General features: G+C 37.3%; 1 protein-coding gene across 24 annotated transcripts in view; it reads left to right on the top strand.

Moving 5' to 3' along the window:
* Nucleotides 1–6,261, top strand: part of MEF2C (myocyte enhancer factor 2C) — a 359,868-nt gene extending 353,607 nt beyond the window's left edge. For 14 of the 24 annotated variants that reach the window (XM_069751518.1, XM_069751584.1, XM_069751568.1 and 11 more), the window contains one exon: nucleotides 4,843–6,261. In XM_069751518.1, coding sequence (XP_069607619.1) covers nucleotides 4,843–5,164 — 322 coding nt within the window. In that variant the 3' untranslated portion in view covers nucleotides 5,165–6,261. The remainder of the gene's footprint in view (nucleotides 1–4,842) is intronic. The other 10 variants (XM_069751643.1, XM_069751627.1, XM_069751601.1 and 7 more) reach the window with 4 other exon arrangements.
* The last annotated feature ends 9,833 nt before the right edge of the window (nucleotides 6,262–16,094 follow it).

Here is a 16,094-nt window from a genome sequence, read left to right as displayed (position 1 = left end):
TTTGACTCATCTTTTTGGGAGAACTTGCACAATTGGTGGCTGACTAAATACTTTTTTTCCCCACTGTAGATATGCACACATACTTACTCACATACACACATATAATATGTGCACATAATTATACACACATATTCTTACTCATATATACACATACAATATGTTCAAATACATATGCACATATTCATAAATATATACACATACATATATACACAGACTCTTTCTCATTCTTACTCACATATACACATACAATATAAAAACATATACTTACATATATATATATACAGTATATATATATATACAATATGCATATACAATATGTGCACATACATATACATATATTTGGCTATTACAGGCAGACATGAGTTCACATACTTATTTAGTACTGCTATATAGACACAGACACACTCATATTACATTGACACACATACAAATATTCTCGTTCGTTACACACAGAACGCACATGTATAACATAATAATGGTGCTCTCCATTGTAAATTACAATTTTATATCTTTGATTTTTCCATTATAAAATAAGCCCTCGTATAACACAGTTTAATGTACATTGTGCTCTGTATACCAGCAGGTGGCACTTTTAGACAAACTATTTTGCTAAATGAGCTATTTCCATCAGTCAGTGCTATCTGCAAAAATATTTAACAGTAATAGGAATCTTTGGAATTGTCTGGGAGTACTTTAATAGTTAATATTGACAAATCTGATCAAGAATGCAAATGATCAAACTCACAGAAACAAAGAACTATTTGAAAGTACTGCACAGGAAAGGTTACTATCTACCCTATGACTCAATTTAATTGCTACCATTTAACAAACCCTGCTACGTGACCAGATATAAATGCCAAGCCAGAAACTCATTTATATACTGCCTGTTTCGGGCTTTTTGCCCCTCATCAGAATAAAGCAGGGTCTGTGTAGCTGAGAACATTGTCTTTTGAGGTGATGTGGAGGAAATACTGATTCTTATAGAGACCAATAAGTATGGAGTCTTCAGACACAGCTCTACAGGAGCAAAGTAATTAAATTAGCTCTCTCACAGAGAGAATGACACATGACGAACCAGAAACTCATCTGTATACAACTTGTTCCAGGCTGTTTGCCCCTCATCAGCCTCGTCAGAATACAGCAGAGTCTATGTGGCTGAGAACATTGACTTTGAGGCAATGCGAGGGAAGCACTGGTCCTTCTTTAAGAGATCTAATAAGTGTGGAGCATTCAGGCATAGCTGTACAGGAGCAAAGTAAGTAAATTAGTTCTCGGAAAAAGAGAATGACAAATGACGAGCCAGAAACTGTTCCAGTCTGTTTCTGGGTGTTTGCCGCTCATCAGTATAAGGTGGAGCAGGCGCTACTTGCGACAGAGCTTGTTTCAATCTATGAAAAGAGCTCATTTACATACTTTTTCCTTGGATCATTGCCTATAGGATTCCATACTTAGCTGGTCTCTTAAGGGGAACCAGTACTGCCCCCAAAGTATATGAGGATTTCTGCTAGGTGGAAGAATACAAGGATATGAGGCCCTCCGAAGTGTAATCATCACAAAATATATATGTAAAATGCCACATAGTCCCAATTATTATTTATTTTTTTACACTGAATGTTTTATGATTGTATTTTAATCTGCTTAATGATAAAGAAGGAGATAATTATTAACTTATATTAACTGTTGAATAGTTATTGTATTTTCCCATTCCACCCATGTAACAAAATCAATAACCCCTTGAATCCCTTGTTGCACTATTTTTGATAATGCTGTTAAATATTTGTGCATGTGTTTACTGTATCTCAATTGGTTGTGAGTTTGATTTGGCCATACCCTGGTCTATGTATTCGGATAAGCACTAGTGATGAGCAAGCATACTCGTTGCTCGAGTTTTCTTGAGCATGCTCGGTAAAACCCGAGCAACGAGCATACTCGCTCATCACTAATAAGCACCTATTACAATATGCTCAGTCCAAATCAACCACATTTTTTTGTAGTAAAATGCAAATTCTCCTACAGAAAAGTGAGCCATGTCTCCATGTAGCGTCATGTGGCTGTACATTATAGGATTATAGTGACCTGCCTTTCATGACCCCAACACACAAGAGCCGATCAGCCGTGATTACAAGTGTCTGTCTCTTACAATAATGTAACAGATTTCTTTGACTTGCTCTGTACTTCCCAAAGACAATGCACAGGCTTTCTATCCCAAAATGAGATAAGCGTTTTAAACTTTTCACAACATTTTAAGCAGCTGACCGAACATGTAGCCTCCAGCTTGTAAGAGATGGCATTTATCTATTTTTAATATGGGCAGTTCTCAGATGAACCAATACTTAATGAGATATCACAAAACAAGACACTGCTGGTCTCATGACCTTATTGTGTGACATCATATTTTCTGTCTTACATTTAAACTTCATGAGAATTATCTGTAAAATCTGAAAGATGAAAGTATACAAGAGGCCAGTAAGTGTTCACATGGTTTTCAGATTCATATTAAAGATGTGGCTACTTTGGGTGTCAAATGACTTCGATGGACAATTCTAGGACACAAATCGTAATCTGATGATTTTTACAGCATCCAACTGTGTGATATTCATTTATTAAAAGTATCAAAAAGAAAAACATTTTTGTTGTCCAAAGCAACCAATCACTGATCAGGTTTTTTTCGTTTTTTTAAATGACTCTGCTCAGGGGCGTGCGTAAAAAGTATGGGGACCCATAGCTAAAGTCTAATTGGGTTCCTCCCAAAAATATACATACATTTCTCTTTGGTGTAGGAGGGCTCACGGTGTCTAAGCATAGTTATGGAAGGGCATACATCCCAACTTTTAGAGACAGGCAGGAAGGTATAAATTGCATCAGGTACTATGCCCCTCTATTTTGCAGCACCCTGCTAAAAACCCTTTGTGTTATCACTCACTACGATACCTCTTTCATGATGTGTAAAAAATGACCTTTCACCTCCATAGTGAACTCCTTTCTCAGTTTGTCCCTGCAGTAACAACACACAGTATGATGATCCCACAGTGCCACCTACACATTATTATATCCCCACAGTCCCCAGCGCCTCTATGGTGTCTCCCACACAGTATGATGTCCTCAAAGTTCCCCCACACACATTATAATGCCCACAAACTGTGCTCTTCAAATAACGTATGATGCTCCAACCATATGATGGCCCCCACACAGTATAATCCTCCACCCCTCAGCTCCCCACACAGTATGATTCCCCCTCAGAGCCCCACACATTATAAGACCACTAAAGCCCAAGGACACTCACAAAGTAAAACGCATACTCACCTTGCCCTGTTTCCTTACAGAGCTATTCTGTGTGCTAATCTGCACCACAGATCTATCAGTGCAGTAAATCTCATGTGCACTGAACCCAGGGGCCTAACTACAACAGGTACTACAACAGGTGCAGGGGTTGCAATTGCACCCGGGCTCTGGAGCCTAGGGGGTCCTAAAAGTCCCTTTGGCCTATAGAAAAGACTATTGCTATTAAAGATTTAAAATATTTGTGGGCCCCATTGGAGCTTTCGCATCGGGGCCCATGAGTTTCAAGTTACGCCACTGACTGAAGCATTGATTATTATAGCAGAAGTGCACAAACTGTATTGTGCTCATTGTAGCCTAGGATACATCAAGAGCAAATAACATATGGTTTTGTGAATTAGACTATATAAATGGACTATATAAGTCTGTATTGTGAAACTTTAGGCATTCCATGTGCTGCCATACAGTATTTCTGGGAGGTACTGCTTTCTCCGCAGAAGCACTGCTAGTAGTTTTGAATATATTTCTAATGCTATTAAATACAATTAAACCTAGGGCCAGCATCAGCACCTGGCAAACCTGAACAACTACCACAGCCCACGTCTCCTGGGATAAAAAATTTATGTTGGGAACATATGACATACATATAAGCTAACAAAACAATGAAAAAAAAACAATGAAAAATATTTTTTAACAATTTAAAAAAACAATATATTCAAGTTCAAATTATTACACCTCTCCAAGAATTTTTTTTTTATATATATGTCTCGTGTCGGTAACTGTCCAAACGAATAACATATATATTTATCCCATACAGTTAGTAAGTAGTAAAACATAAAACAGTACATGCATTTTGTATTACCATAATCACAGGACAAAGTTAATATGTACATTTTACCATAAGGTGAACATAATAAAAAAAGTAAAAATAGGAATTTTGTATTCCTATTTTTAGTACATCACTCGGTCAAATAAATGGTTTCCTTCAAAACTATAACTCACATTGAAAATAGAAAAAGCGCGTCAGCAAAAAAAGAAAAGAAAGCTCTTGGAAAGTATGGAGGGAAAAATCAAAGGGGAAGAGGGACCCAATGGCACCACAATGGCCTGCATAAACCCAGAGCTGGTTCTGACTAAAACCTATATGTACTTCTGTAATAAATCACAGGCCTGTAGAGATACAGGATGACCACAGTAGTATGTATCGGCACATTGCAGATCAATTATACAACTATGTGTCTACACCCTATAAATAATAAACTAGTTAAGGCCAAATTATTATTTTACTTACAATATAAAAAAATCAATCATAAAGTGAAAAAGATACAATATGTGTCCATGCCTAAACCAGTTAGTACTGTAAGTGGTTGGTACCATAGTTGATTAGTAGAGTGCCCTAAAGCCATGCCATCTTGCTAAGACATCTTACCATAGTGATTCCAAGTTGTAGATGATAAGAGTGTTGGTCCAGCTGCTTAAATTGTCCTTTTTTGTGAGTGTTAGTGAGTTTAGAGGCGGCTTAAGCCTCCTCATTCTGTAACCGCGTTTCCTTTCCTTCTACAGAGTTTGCACTAGCACTCACTTATCTCAGAATACAAATCTCTCCCTGCCTTCTACTCAAAGCCTCCACATCAAGTCAGAACCTGTTTCTCCTCCTAGAGACCGTACCACCACACCCTCGGGATACCCTCAACACACGCGCCACGAGGCGGGGAGGTCTCCTGTTGACAGCCTGAGCAGCTGCAGCAGTTCGTATGACGGAAGTGACCGAGAAGACCACCGGAACGATTTCCACTCCCCTATTGGACTCACCAGACCTTCGCCGGATGAAAGAGAAAGCCCATCAGTCAAGCGCATGCGGCTCTCTGAAGGATGGGCAACATGATACAGTTATTATATATTAGAATTTTTTGCAGTGTGTGTGCGCTATACCTTAATGGGAATCGGGCAGGGAGGGAGGGTCGATATACATTATATGTGCCGTGTGTGGGGGATAAAATAAAGTCAGGTACTCTGTTTTGTAAAAGTACTTTTAAATGCCTCAGTGATCCATTATATAGGGGTAAGGAGAACTGCTGAACGAACAAGCTTAGCACTTGAGCTATAAACAGAAAACTTGTACAAAATAGATTTTGAAGCTAACCTCTTTTTCACTGTTGTGCTCCCTTTGCAAAATGTATGTTACAATAGATAGTGTTATGTTGCAGGTTCAACGTTATTTACATGTAAATAGACAAAAAAAAAATAAAGAAAACTTTTTGCCAAAATTGGCAAATGTTTTTCCCTGAGAGAAAGCAGCTGTTATGCAACATATGGTGACATGTACAGAGGTTTGACCGACCCAGCCTCAGGTGGCTGTGGATAACTGTAGAAGGCTGGGCCGCCGAGTCAATGTAAACTTATCAAACACACCAGCATGTTACAAAAAAATATATATTAAAAGTATAATATGGCACTTATTTGAATAAATTTTGGGTCATACTAAATGGTGTTTTTGATAGTTTACATCTTTTGCTGTTCATTTCTGGGTATACATCACTTAATATATAGAAATATAAATTATGTACATTACATTTTGCTTATTTTCATATAAAAAAGGTTAAATGAAGTTTGCAAAACATTTGTGGCTTTTTGTAGGTAATTTAAGCCAAAATGTGTTTTTTTTTCTTTTCTTGATAGCTTTGCTAATATTTATCGGTCCTTGAGTTAAAAAAAAAAAAGAAGGTGTTTTCTTTTTTTTTTTTTTGTAAAAAATAAAAGTAAAAAAAAAAATATTGCCCTTCCCAATCTCCCAAAAATCGGTCCATGAAGAATTTCACGCTTTTGCTAATCGAAATAACTGTTTTCTCTTTGTAGACGTTTTTGTTTTTGAAATGTGTATTTCTAATTATATGAAATAATATTAAGAATCTTAAAAAAAAAAAAAAAATCTGTGAAATTAACATGCTTGTATACAGCAGTCTAATAAACATTGAACTAGCATTTATTTTTTTTTGGTTATCTTAATAGTGGGGAGGGAACAATATGTGTGCTGCTGCTTACTGTATGTGGGTAGCTGTCTTGAAATACTGCATTGACGTGCAGGTCCAAATTCAGCGAGATCGCAGGAATGTCCGCCATGGTTCAAATATTTCAATGGACCCTCTGTTTGCATCCACATGGGTGAACTGACATCCATTGTACATAAATCAGTGCATTTAGGGCTTCACTTTCATCTGACATTAGATTTTATTGCACAAATGGAATCCAAATCTAGAGCCATTTCGCCCTGCAGCTATGACTCCTATTGCATAATATTAACTCTATCTCCATTTTGATGTGTCCAGAATATGCAAATATAACCAACCGAGTTTACGAGTATTTTTTAGCAGTAATTTGCCTTTTTGAAGGATTCTTTCTAGGGAAAAATTAAAGAAATATAGCCATATAGAAAGTTTACCTAGCAACTTTACTCAGCAATGCATACAGCACATAGTAGTCAAAGACGTTTGTCATGTTAATGACTGTGCAAAAATACTGTTAGTCACACAACCAGCAGAAATTAGAATGTAAGTGCAATTTTTAGCTTAGCGTAGTCGATAAGATACTACTGGAGCCAATAGAGTCGCGGAAAAAAAAATGGATGAAAGGTCAGTTGTTTGAACAATTGAAGCCAACCCATAGGACGTAAATGAGGCTTAGCTACCCTGTCCCACTCCAGCTGTTACGTGCATGCTAGTTCTAGCCAGTCCTGCCGGGTGGAGACATGTTGGGAGTGTGGTTCAGATACTGGAATGAGTTAGTTGCTTATTGCTGGTATAAAGGGAGAACGGTGATCTAATTTATTAGAAAAAGCACAATTTTGTGATTCAGTCACTTTCTGTAAAGTATAATTTTGTAACTGAACTGTACCTTGCCAAGATTTAGTTTGGCAACGCTATTTTTTGTTGTTATTGCAATCCCTTTGTATTTAAGGTGTTTTTTGAGGCAGAGCCTCGATTGGGTATTAACATTTAAGCACATCCTATATGATATCAGAAAGCTAGGCAGCATTCTTCTTTTTAATGGGAATCTGTCAGCAGGATTTCATATCCAAACTATTTATGTGCACTTGTAGCTCTTTAAGAGACAAGTACAAGACTAGCTTTTGATGGCCAGCCAGCTAGTTCGTTACTGAGAAATCTGCGTTTGAATTGATATGCAAATGAGGCTGTAGATCTGAAGCATCTGTCACTCCAGCTCTTTTTCCGGCTAAGCACCACCCCCCTCCCGATTGACTGACAGCCTCTACGTTGTGTGACTTCGGGCAAAGGAGTCATCAGTTAAGGCAGAGGAAACAAGGATGGGTGAGGAATAGAGCTGGAGTGGCAGAGGATTCTGATATACAGCCGATTTTGCAGTAACGGAGGAACAGACTGGCCATGTCAAGGTATTTCTAGGCTTGTCTTTGAAAAGAGCTGCATGTGAATATATATAATTGGAGAGTGAAATTCTGATGCCAGAATCCCTTTCAGCTTGATATAACCAGAGTGGCATTTATTTTATCATTATCATTTCACTACAAATCCCAAAATTTCACATTTTCTAAAAAAAAAAAAAAGCACTCATTTGAGATTTAGTTCTTAGACGATTTTATCCGAATTGTAAATGTCATATTCTTATTTAGTCTAAAGCATAAGGAGGAGGGATGAATCATAACCTTCCTAAGAGATGTCATGTTTTAATACCTGTATGTTGTCATGTTTGCCATTTACCCCTCCATCATTAACACAGCTATAACAATACTGATGTGTGTTGTTGTTACCATGTGTCTCTTTCAGGAATTAAATTATATGTATTCTTTATGTTTTCTTTTCCTTTTTTTTAACAAGCCACTTGAATCTGAATAAAGGCTGTTGCCTAAACACAGAGTATTTCATTTGTTCTAATGGTGCCATTAGTTGTGATTTCATCCTTTTCACAGTGTTCCATTTTTTTTATAATCTAAAATAGTTTTGATAAAGGACTGCTGGAATATTTCGTTCTGTAACAGTATTTCACACTGGCTGTGTAGTTGAGGCATTGTCAATGGGGGTCATTTATTGTAATATTTGGGGCCAAATAAGGGAAGAGTTTTCTCGTAAATCCGAAAATAAAATTGAAGTAAACTATTTTTGTTTGATAGACTTAGGATTCTTTTAAAGCAGCAAATTACATTTCTCTTATGGCTATTGGTTAGAGTGAGGAGCATACTCTTTAGTAAGCCCTGTAGATAATTAAGAATTTGCTAATTCCTAAGCTGGTCACTTTCTTACTGACATATCTGGAAGTCTTATGCCATACGTCAAACCTTTAAATCCTACTTAAATGTAATTTTTTGGTTCAGCGGTCATAGTGGTCAATTACTAACGCTTTCAATAGACAAGATGCAATAGACCTTTCCATATGTTAATGGGTCTACACATTTTAGGGCAAGTTTCCCCTAGACATATCTAGTATAGTTTACCCTTTTAAAATGTTATATTCATCTCAGACATTCATGACAGATTCAGAAACGTCATAAATATCTGATAACTGCAGGTCCCACCTCTCAAGAATGGTGATAACAAGACCGCCAATCTTCTGGCCACTGTGAACAGAGAGTAGGCTGTTTATATACTGTGCTCTCCAATTGCTTTGGTGGGTTTTTGAAGAACTCAGCTATTTTCAAAACTCACATAAAATTTAATAAAGGGCGAACTGTGATCTCGGCCACGTCTCCATTCACAATGGCTGAGAGATGGAGCCCTGTCTTTATCAGGCATTTATACCTGTGGCTATGTCATAATTGCCTGTGATGACAATGGTGACACCAGAGTGTGGCCAGTTGTAAGTCTACAATATTATTAACAGTTTATGAAAACTTTGGCTTAGTCTATGGTAAGAGAAAAATTAGAATTTCCGTGTAGACAGAAACATTTGAGTTGTGACTAATTTTAGCCAATTTGGTGATCTTGGAATACAGGTCCCCTAGTTTTATTAAGTGGTGTGTTGAAGAAACATTGACTCACAATGCATTTTTAGTCTACGTTGGGCAAACAAATCTTTTTTAGCCCATGCTTATTGGCAATCCTTCATTATAATCTACCTGCAATGCCAAGCGTCTTGCAGTGTGTGTAGCTTTCCGTGAATTACACCATTGTGGTATCTACTTTATGCTACACCTACCCTTGTTTTGCTCCAGATAGTAAATCACCCCTATTTTAACCAAAGATATGAAGCAATCCAAGATTTCGAGAAGAATGTAATTTCAGAAATGAACACTTCTGTACAATAGCCATCATTTCTTCAACATAGCAGTTATCCATTCCTTACCAACAGCTCTATATCACTTTACATGTGAATTTGTGCTACTTATCCCATTTACTGTTAAAGCTTGGATTGCTTCAGTTGGTTTTATGTATAATTTTAGGTTTTTTTGTGTAGTTTATTTCTATTAGTATTTTAAATGGAAAGTTTGTATAAGAGGGAGATTAAACGTTTCCAGCCAATGAAACAGAGGCTCACAGCGGCATAAGCTGGACTTTGTCGCCCCTAGATGGCAAGATGTTATATAACTAAGTTACACACATCTGTATATCTTAAGGGACCTTATTCAGCTGTCTGTAGTGAACATATATGGATACATTGAAGACGTTTCTCCTGCTGGTATCAAGGTATAATTTGTATTTTGCGGATTATTAAGTAAAATGACTGTCTTTCATAGTGAACTGTTGTGTGTAGTCCCTTTTTTTATGAAAATAATTTCATTACAATTATATTTCTCTCTATGGATTTACTATATCCCAGGCAAAAGGTAAAACAGGAATACTTGAGCTGAAAGGAAAAAGAGATTGGATTACAACAAAGCGTGCTACAATGAGCAGACGTGTAATTATTACAGTGTTTTAAAGGGAATCTGTCAGTAGGATCAAGCCGTCTATATGGGCACGTAGGTGATAGGAAGCTGAATAAAATGGTACCTTGATATCTGTAATCTGATGTTCTTATGTCTTATTCCATAGAAATCCATATTTTTCTTAAATGTAAATGAGATTTTAAGATCTATCGGTGGGACACTGATCTGCACGGTTATTTTAAATGAAGGGGGCACTATCAGTGTGAGTCAAGTAACTAACACAGAACAGTAAAACTGAACTTTGTCTCATAACAAACATGTTAGAAGCTGCAGCTCTCATAGCTCTACTGTATTGCAACAATATTACAACCCTGTTTGCCTGTGAGATGGAAGCTGAGAGGAACATGCAGATGTGTCAGATATAATTATACACAGCTCTGAAGTGACATCAGGAGAGCAGAGAGTGGCCATTACATGTCTCACACTGGTAACTCCCCTTTCATTAAACAATCTCTGGAGTCAGATTCTCATGCAGACCCATAGTCCTAAACAGCTCATTTACATATAAGAAAAAACGTAGATTCCTCTGCAATAAGACAACGGGTCGCAGATATCAAGGTATCTTTTTATTTAGCTTCTTATGACCTACATGCCAAAAATGGGATAGGATTAGGAGAGTTGATCCTAATGACAAATTCCCTTTAAAGCATACTGGGCAAACAAAAACGATCGCAAGACTAAGTACTAAGTACATTCCGCTATGATTAATGGGCTGAAGATGAAATGAATATGAATCTATCTACAGTTCAGATCTCTCCATCTCTTACTTTTGCCTTATGGGAGAACTAGCCAACCAACCGCTTCTCTTTTCAGAAAACAAATGCTAATAAGCAAACAACTAATAATTTGCCATCGCCTGATATCATTTGGATATAATTTTGGAGAAATATCACCAAAAATCTAATTTTAGTGTTAAAAGTAGAAAAGAGTTAATCTCCTGAAATTATTTTTGGGCAGATTTGCTCGATTTAGCTGGCAGATACGATTTAGTCTGACTAAAAACTGTCCAAAACTAAAGTGCTCCGATTGTCGTTTTGGAGGATCTAGTAAAGGTGAGTGTAATGTGTTTTTTTATTTATTTTTTCCATTTTTACTCCCTTCTGGCCCTCATAAGAATCCAACAAAATTGTAGACTGAAGTGAATCGGATCTCAGTTTGGATTTCACATAATACAACATTTTAGGAAACTTTGTAATAAATTTGATTAATTACAAATCAGTTTTCTCATCTTTGAATATAATACCAGCTATCACATTCTCTTCAGTCTTCCCATTGATATCTCATACATGTTGGTGTAAACCAGATGTAACTTATCCTGTAGTTAGATCATGTAACCGCAAGAAGGCAGTTAAGTAGGCATTTATAAGTTTTGATAAATGAACCATGCGTTTTGGTATTTGTGAAACAGAATCCAATATTGCAAAATGAAAAAATAAATACAATTAAAATCTTATTTATAAGGAAATATTCTTGAAACTCTAGGTTATGATTTAACATAGAAGAACCATTAATTAAAGGTTAACTGCAAAGAGATAGTTTTGATTTTTTTCGTAACTAGATGTCACATCATCACTGATTACTAAGTATTTACAATTTCCTACTTGATAATATAATGTGATTAAAAACATGAATACTGACAAAAGGTGTGCACTTACCCTTAGGAGCATGTTCAGACATGTCCATAGACATTTTTGTACATTTAGGACCAGTAGGTCCTGGTAAATTAAAATTTTAATCACTTTCTCAAACTGTAACCGGATAGCAAATCATTAGAACCAATAACAAGGTAAAGTTATTAGCATTATTTTGTTCCAAAGTCACCTATCAAAAGCTGTCAAGAGGCAAAGGAACATTAATTTCTTGAAGTTGGTGCAAATATGTGAGCTACTTTACCCTGACAAGGACCAAATTGGGATGGATGGATGAATGACTAGGCAAGAAAATCTTAAAATCCAAAAGTACTGGTAGGATCTTGGTATGAAGTATTTTGAATTTACCAAAACGGTCTGAAGATGGACAGCTAGTGAACTGGTAAAAAGGTCATGGGTCTCCAAAACTCACCGATACTTGCGAGAAGTGGAAGCAATTACATCTGGTTCAATTCTACAGAAGATCTACTGTAGTACTTAATTCTTTAAAAAATATATTACTGGCTATGATAAAAAAATTGTCAGAACAGTCAATGGATTGTAGATAGCTGCATATGAGGCTGCATAGTTGCAGAGAGCGTATGATGGCTATTCTTATCCCTGTCATTCTCCAAAACAGCATTCAATGTGCACGCAATAAATAGAATTAGACTATGTTGCATTAGGAAAAGGTGTCTTGATGTGGTTAATGAAAAATTGTTTTACATCACGTGAAGGATGAGGTATATTACTTACTCAGCAAAATGGCACCATGGTGCACTATAGGAAGAATGGGCAATGTTCTGCTGATAACCTTGGCTCCTGATATTTATAGGGATGTCACTTTCACACAAGCCACCTAGCTAAACACAGTTAAAGGCCAAATATACCCCTTTATGGCAGCAATATTCCCTAAGTATGGTGGCCTCTTTCAAAGGGATAATGCTCCCTGCCACACTGTTAATGCACTTACACACCATAGATTATTCAGCCAGCATCTATCTCGGCAATCTCTCCCATACACAGAAGCGTTCACTCTGCCGAGTGCGCCTGTATTCTCTGTAGGAGAGCAACAGCCAGACATCTCTGGTGGCAGCTTATCTCAGAACCCAAGGATCGGCAGTCTGAATTAAGATACTGGTTTCTTATGTCACCGACAATCATCTGTCCAGAGATCCCATAAACAGAATGTTTTCTAAACTCATCGATATCGGTGGGTTCCTCCATCATTAGTCTTAAGTGTATGTGGTGCTTAAATTGGTCAGGAATTGTTGCAGAAACATTACAAAGATTTCAGTTCAGTAGGCATTAATTTTTCTTCCAAATTCCCAAGATCTCAATTCAATTGAGCTGCTGCATGTGTGATAGAAAAACAGTTCTTGTCGTCTCCACCTCACAACCTACAGGACAGGAAACCTTCAAACATCTTGAAGGGTCCATGCCTCGTAGGATCAGATATGTTTTAGTGATTTGAAAGGGACCTATACAACATTAGACAGATGATTTAATAATTAGCATATGTCTATTGTAGCCACCCAATGATATCATTTTCAGTTCATCCCAATCAACAGTTAATGATAAATTATCATAAGGATTAAACTGTTGGCCATTTTGAATGGTTTACTAAGTCTATAATTCTTTCCACTTTTTTTTTTTGTCCTGACAGTCTCGCAATGTAATTTGTCACCTAAAATGTAATATCCAAGGTAGGAGCTAAAACTAAGATTAAAACTTTAGGTGTTCAATCTGAACTGGTATCAGGGTCATATATTGAAACTCTACACTTCACACAAAAATTCAATGTGAAACTAGCAGAATTTATTCCTTCATTGATGTATCTCTTCCTCTGCTATCATGTAAAACTTCTGGACAACAGTTTGTATTTTCCTTAGATAAATGTAATTTATATAATTATAATTTGTGTTAATTAAGAAGATTTTTTTTTCAATTTTAGGTATAGTGTGCATACAATACAATCATTTTATTAAAAAAAAATTGTGTTCCTTATATTTAAAAATGTGAGGATTTTTTAATGTACTTTTTAATACAATATTAATGTGAACAAAACAATAAAAACATAAATGTTTTTCTTTTTATTAACAACACTTATGCACTACATATAAAAAGCTTATTGAAAAGATGAAATACATACAATTTAGTTGGCATCTCTTTTCCATTCATTTTTATGCATGAAAACACTATATGATAAGCTATTCCTTGTGGAGACTTATAAGCCATGCTCCTCTCCTCTCAGAATTGTAGTGCCAGCTGTTGAAAGTAGCAATTTTTCAAACTAAAATTCGATATCGACTCTTTAAAGAACCTTGCCACATGACTTATGATATGAAGGTGAACCAGAAACTCAACTTGCAAACATAGGTTTTGGAGCATTTGCTCCACATCTGTACAAAAAAAGAAAGAGAGGCCACTGATAAATAGTCTAAAGGATAAAGTTTCTCCTTGTAGGCAGTCTGTCGGCATAAGGAGTGAAAGATAAACTTAGGCACTCAACTTATCAGTAATTTTTGTAATTTATTGTAGTCATCAAAATAAACGTTTCGGCCTCAATGCCTGGCCTTCTTCAGTAACTACATAAGAAAAGAGGTGTATTTACAAAAAACAAACAAACCATTGGTCATCCAACGTACAAAAGGTGTACAATATAATATAAAAATAAATAAGGTATATACAAATCCTCCTCAGTGTCAGCAGACTAGCGGTGGATGCCGCGTCGCTGACTTACACACCGGCACACCTCTCTGGGTAAGGTTACCACTATCACTCACCATGAGTCTATTACTATCGTTCACTTAAACATCCGAAACTTGGATCAAAGGGCTTGCTACAGTAAACACGTTACTTTACAGGCTCTCTATTTATATTGGGCATTCCAATCTGGACATCATATTCCTAAGCAGTTGTGACGCCCAGGAGACCGGGATACCCAGCACCGGACCAATGGAGTCTGTCTCTTGAGGGGGATGTCACGGGTGGCTTGACCCGGTGCTGTGGCCTCAGGCAATGCACAGTGTAAGGGGTATCATGAGGGGACAGGCACTTACTTGATCAGCAGCAGGTTCTCCTAGCGGTGACGATCCCAATCCTGGATAGATGGCTATTGTCCAAATGAAAGACTGAGGCACTGAAACGTTTAACCAGTTTACTTTAACATAAAAGGATTTACAACCAGTCCTGTCACCGGAGTCTGTATGGGAACTCTGAGTTACTTTGACCCTGCCGGGGTCTTCGCCTCTTATTGTGCGCAATTTCTGTGTGGCCCTGCTGCTGTATGTGAACTGGCTGCCGGCCCAATCTGTCCCCTCCGGGTCCTGGTTCGACGGGCAACCCGAGTCCTTTTATCGGTTTACCCCCTCTGGGAGTACCGCTGAACTCTGTGTCTGTTGCTGCGTCCGGCCCTAGTGAAGCTGATATCACCTCACGTTTTTCCGGTTGCTGTATTATATATAATGAATACAGCCACGGATCCGGTATCCATCTTTGCGCCTGTTCTGGGTAGTGATTAATGCTACCCGGTTCTCACAATGTCCTTTTTCTCTATCCCTCTTCTCCTCAGGCTGGTGATTTAGGCCTGGTAACAGTCACAGGGCTGTTAGAGATTCAACTGTATGACCTCTCACTTTCAGCTCCTTAGCCCAACTGCCATTTCTTCTCTCAGACCAGAATGGATCAAGGGGAGTCTCTGGAGCTCCCCCTTCTGGCCGGAGGTGGTAGTGCAGTCTTGCTATTTTAGTATTTGTACTTACTGTCAGTAACTATTTTTGTGGCAAATACCCCTAGGGGTGCCACATTCCCCCTTAGTTAAGAACAGTACTCCGGGACTGTGGGACAATAACATTTTGAAATAACAATTAATATGTACAGAGTCTTAAAAATGAAAAGTTACAAAAACCACTCAAGGAAACAAAAATAGAGTTCTGTAAAAAGTCACTTCAAATAGCGTCCATTAATACAGTTCTATCCTTGAAGGTATTAGGAAAGGCACTGTACTTAGTTTCCAGGAATTTAGTTCCATTTTTCCAACGGAGTTATCAATATAAAGTCTAAAGAAAGTTCAAAAAGAGCAAAAAGCAAAGTTCAAAAAGCAGTCTTTCCGGAGCTTTGATTTAGTGCCTCCGGGCTGATAAAAAGTTCAAGAATATGCAATAAGTTCATACAGACAAGTCTCTGTAGGCACTGGGCTTAAACGTTGCAGACTGATAACAATGACTATACTACATTTTCTGTTTAACTATATATGGCATAACATATATACAATTCACATTATGAGCTTT

This window comes from Ranitomeya imitator, chromosome 1 (assembly GCF_032444005.1).
Source record: "Ranitomeya imitator isolate aRanImi1 chromosome 1, aRanImi1.pri, whole genome shotgun sequence".
Lineage (NCBI taxonomy): Eukaryota > Metazoa > Chordata > Amphibia > Anura > Dendrobatidae > Ranitomeya > Ranitomeya imitator.
The sequence above is the reverse complement of the archived record's forward strand: the minus strand, read 5'-3'. Positions and strand labels throughout refer to the sequence as shown.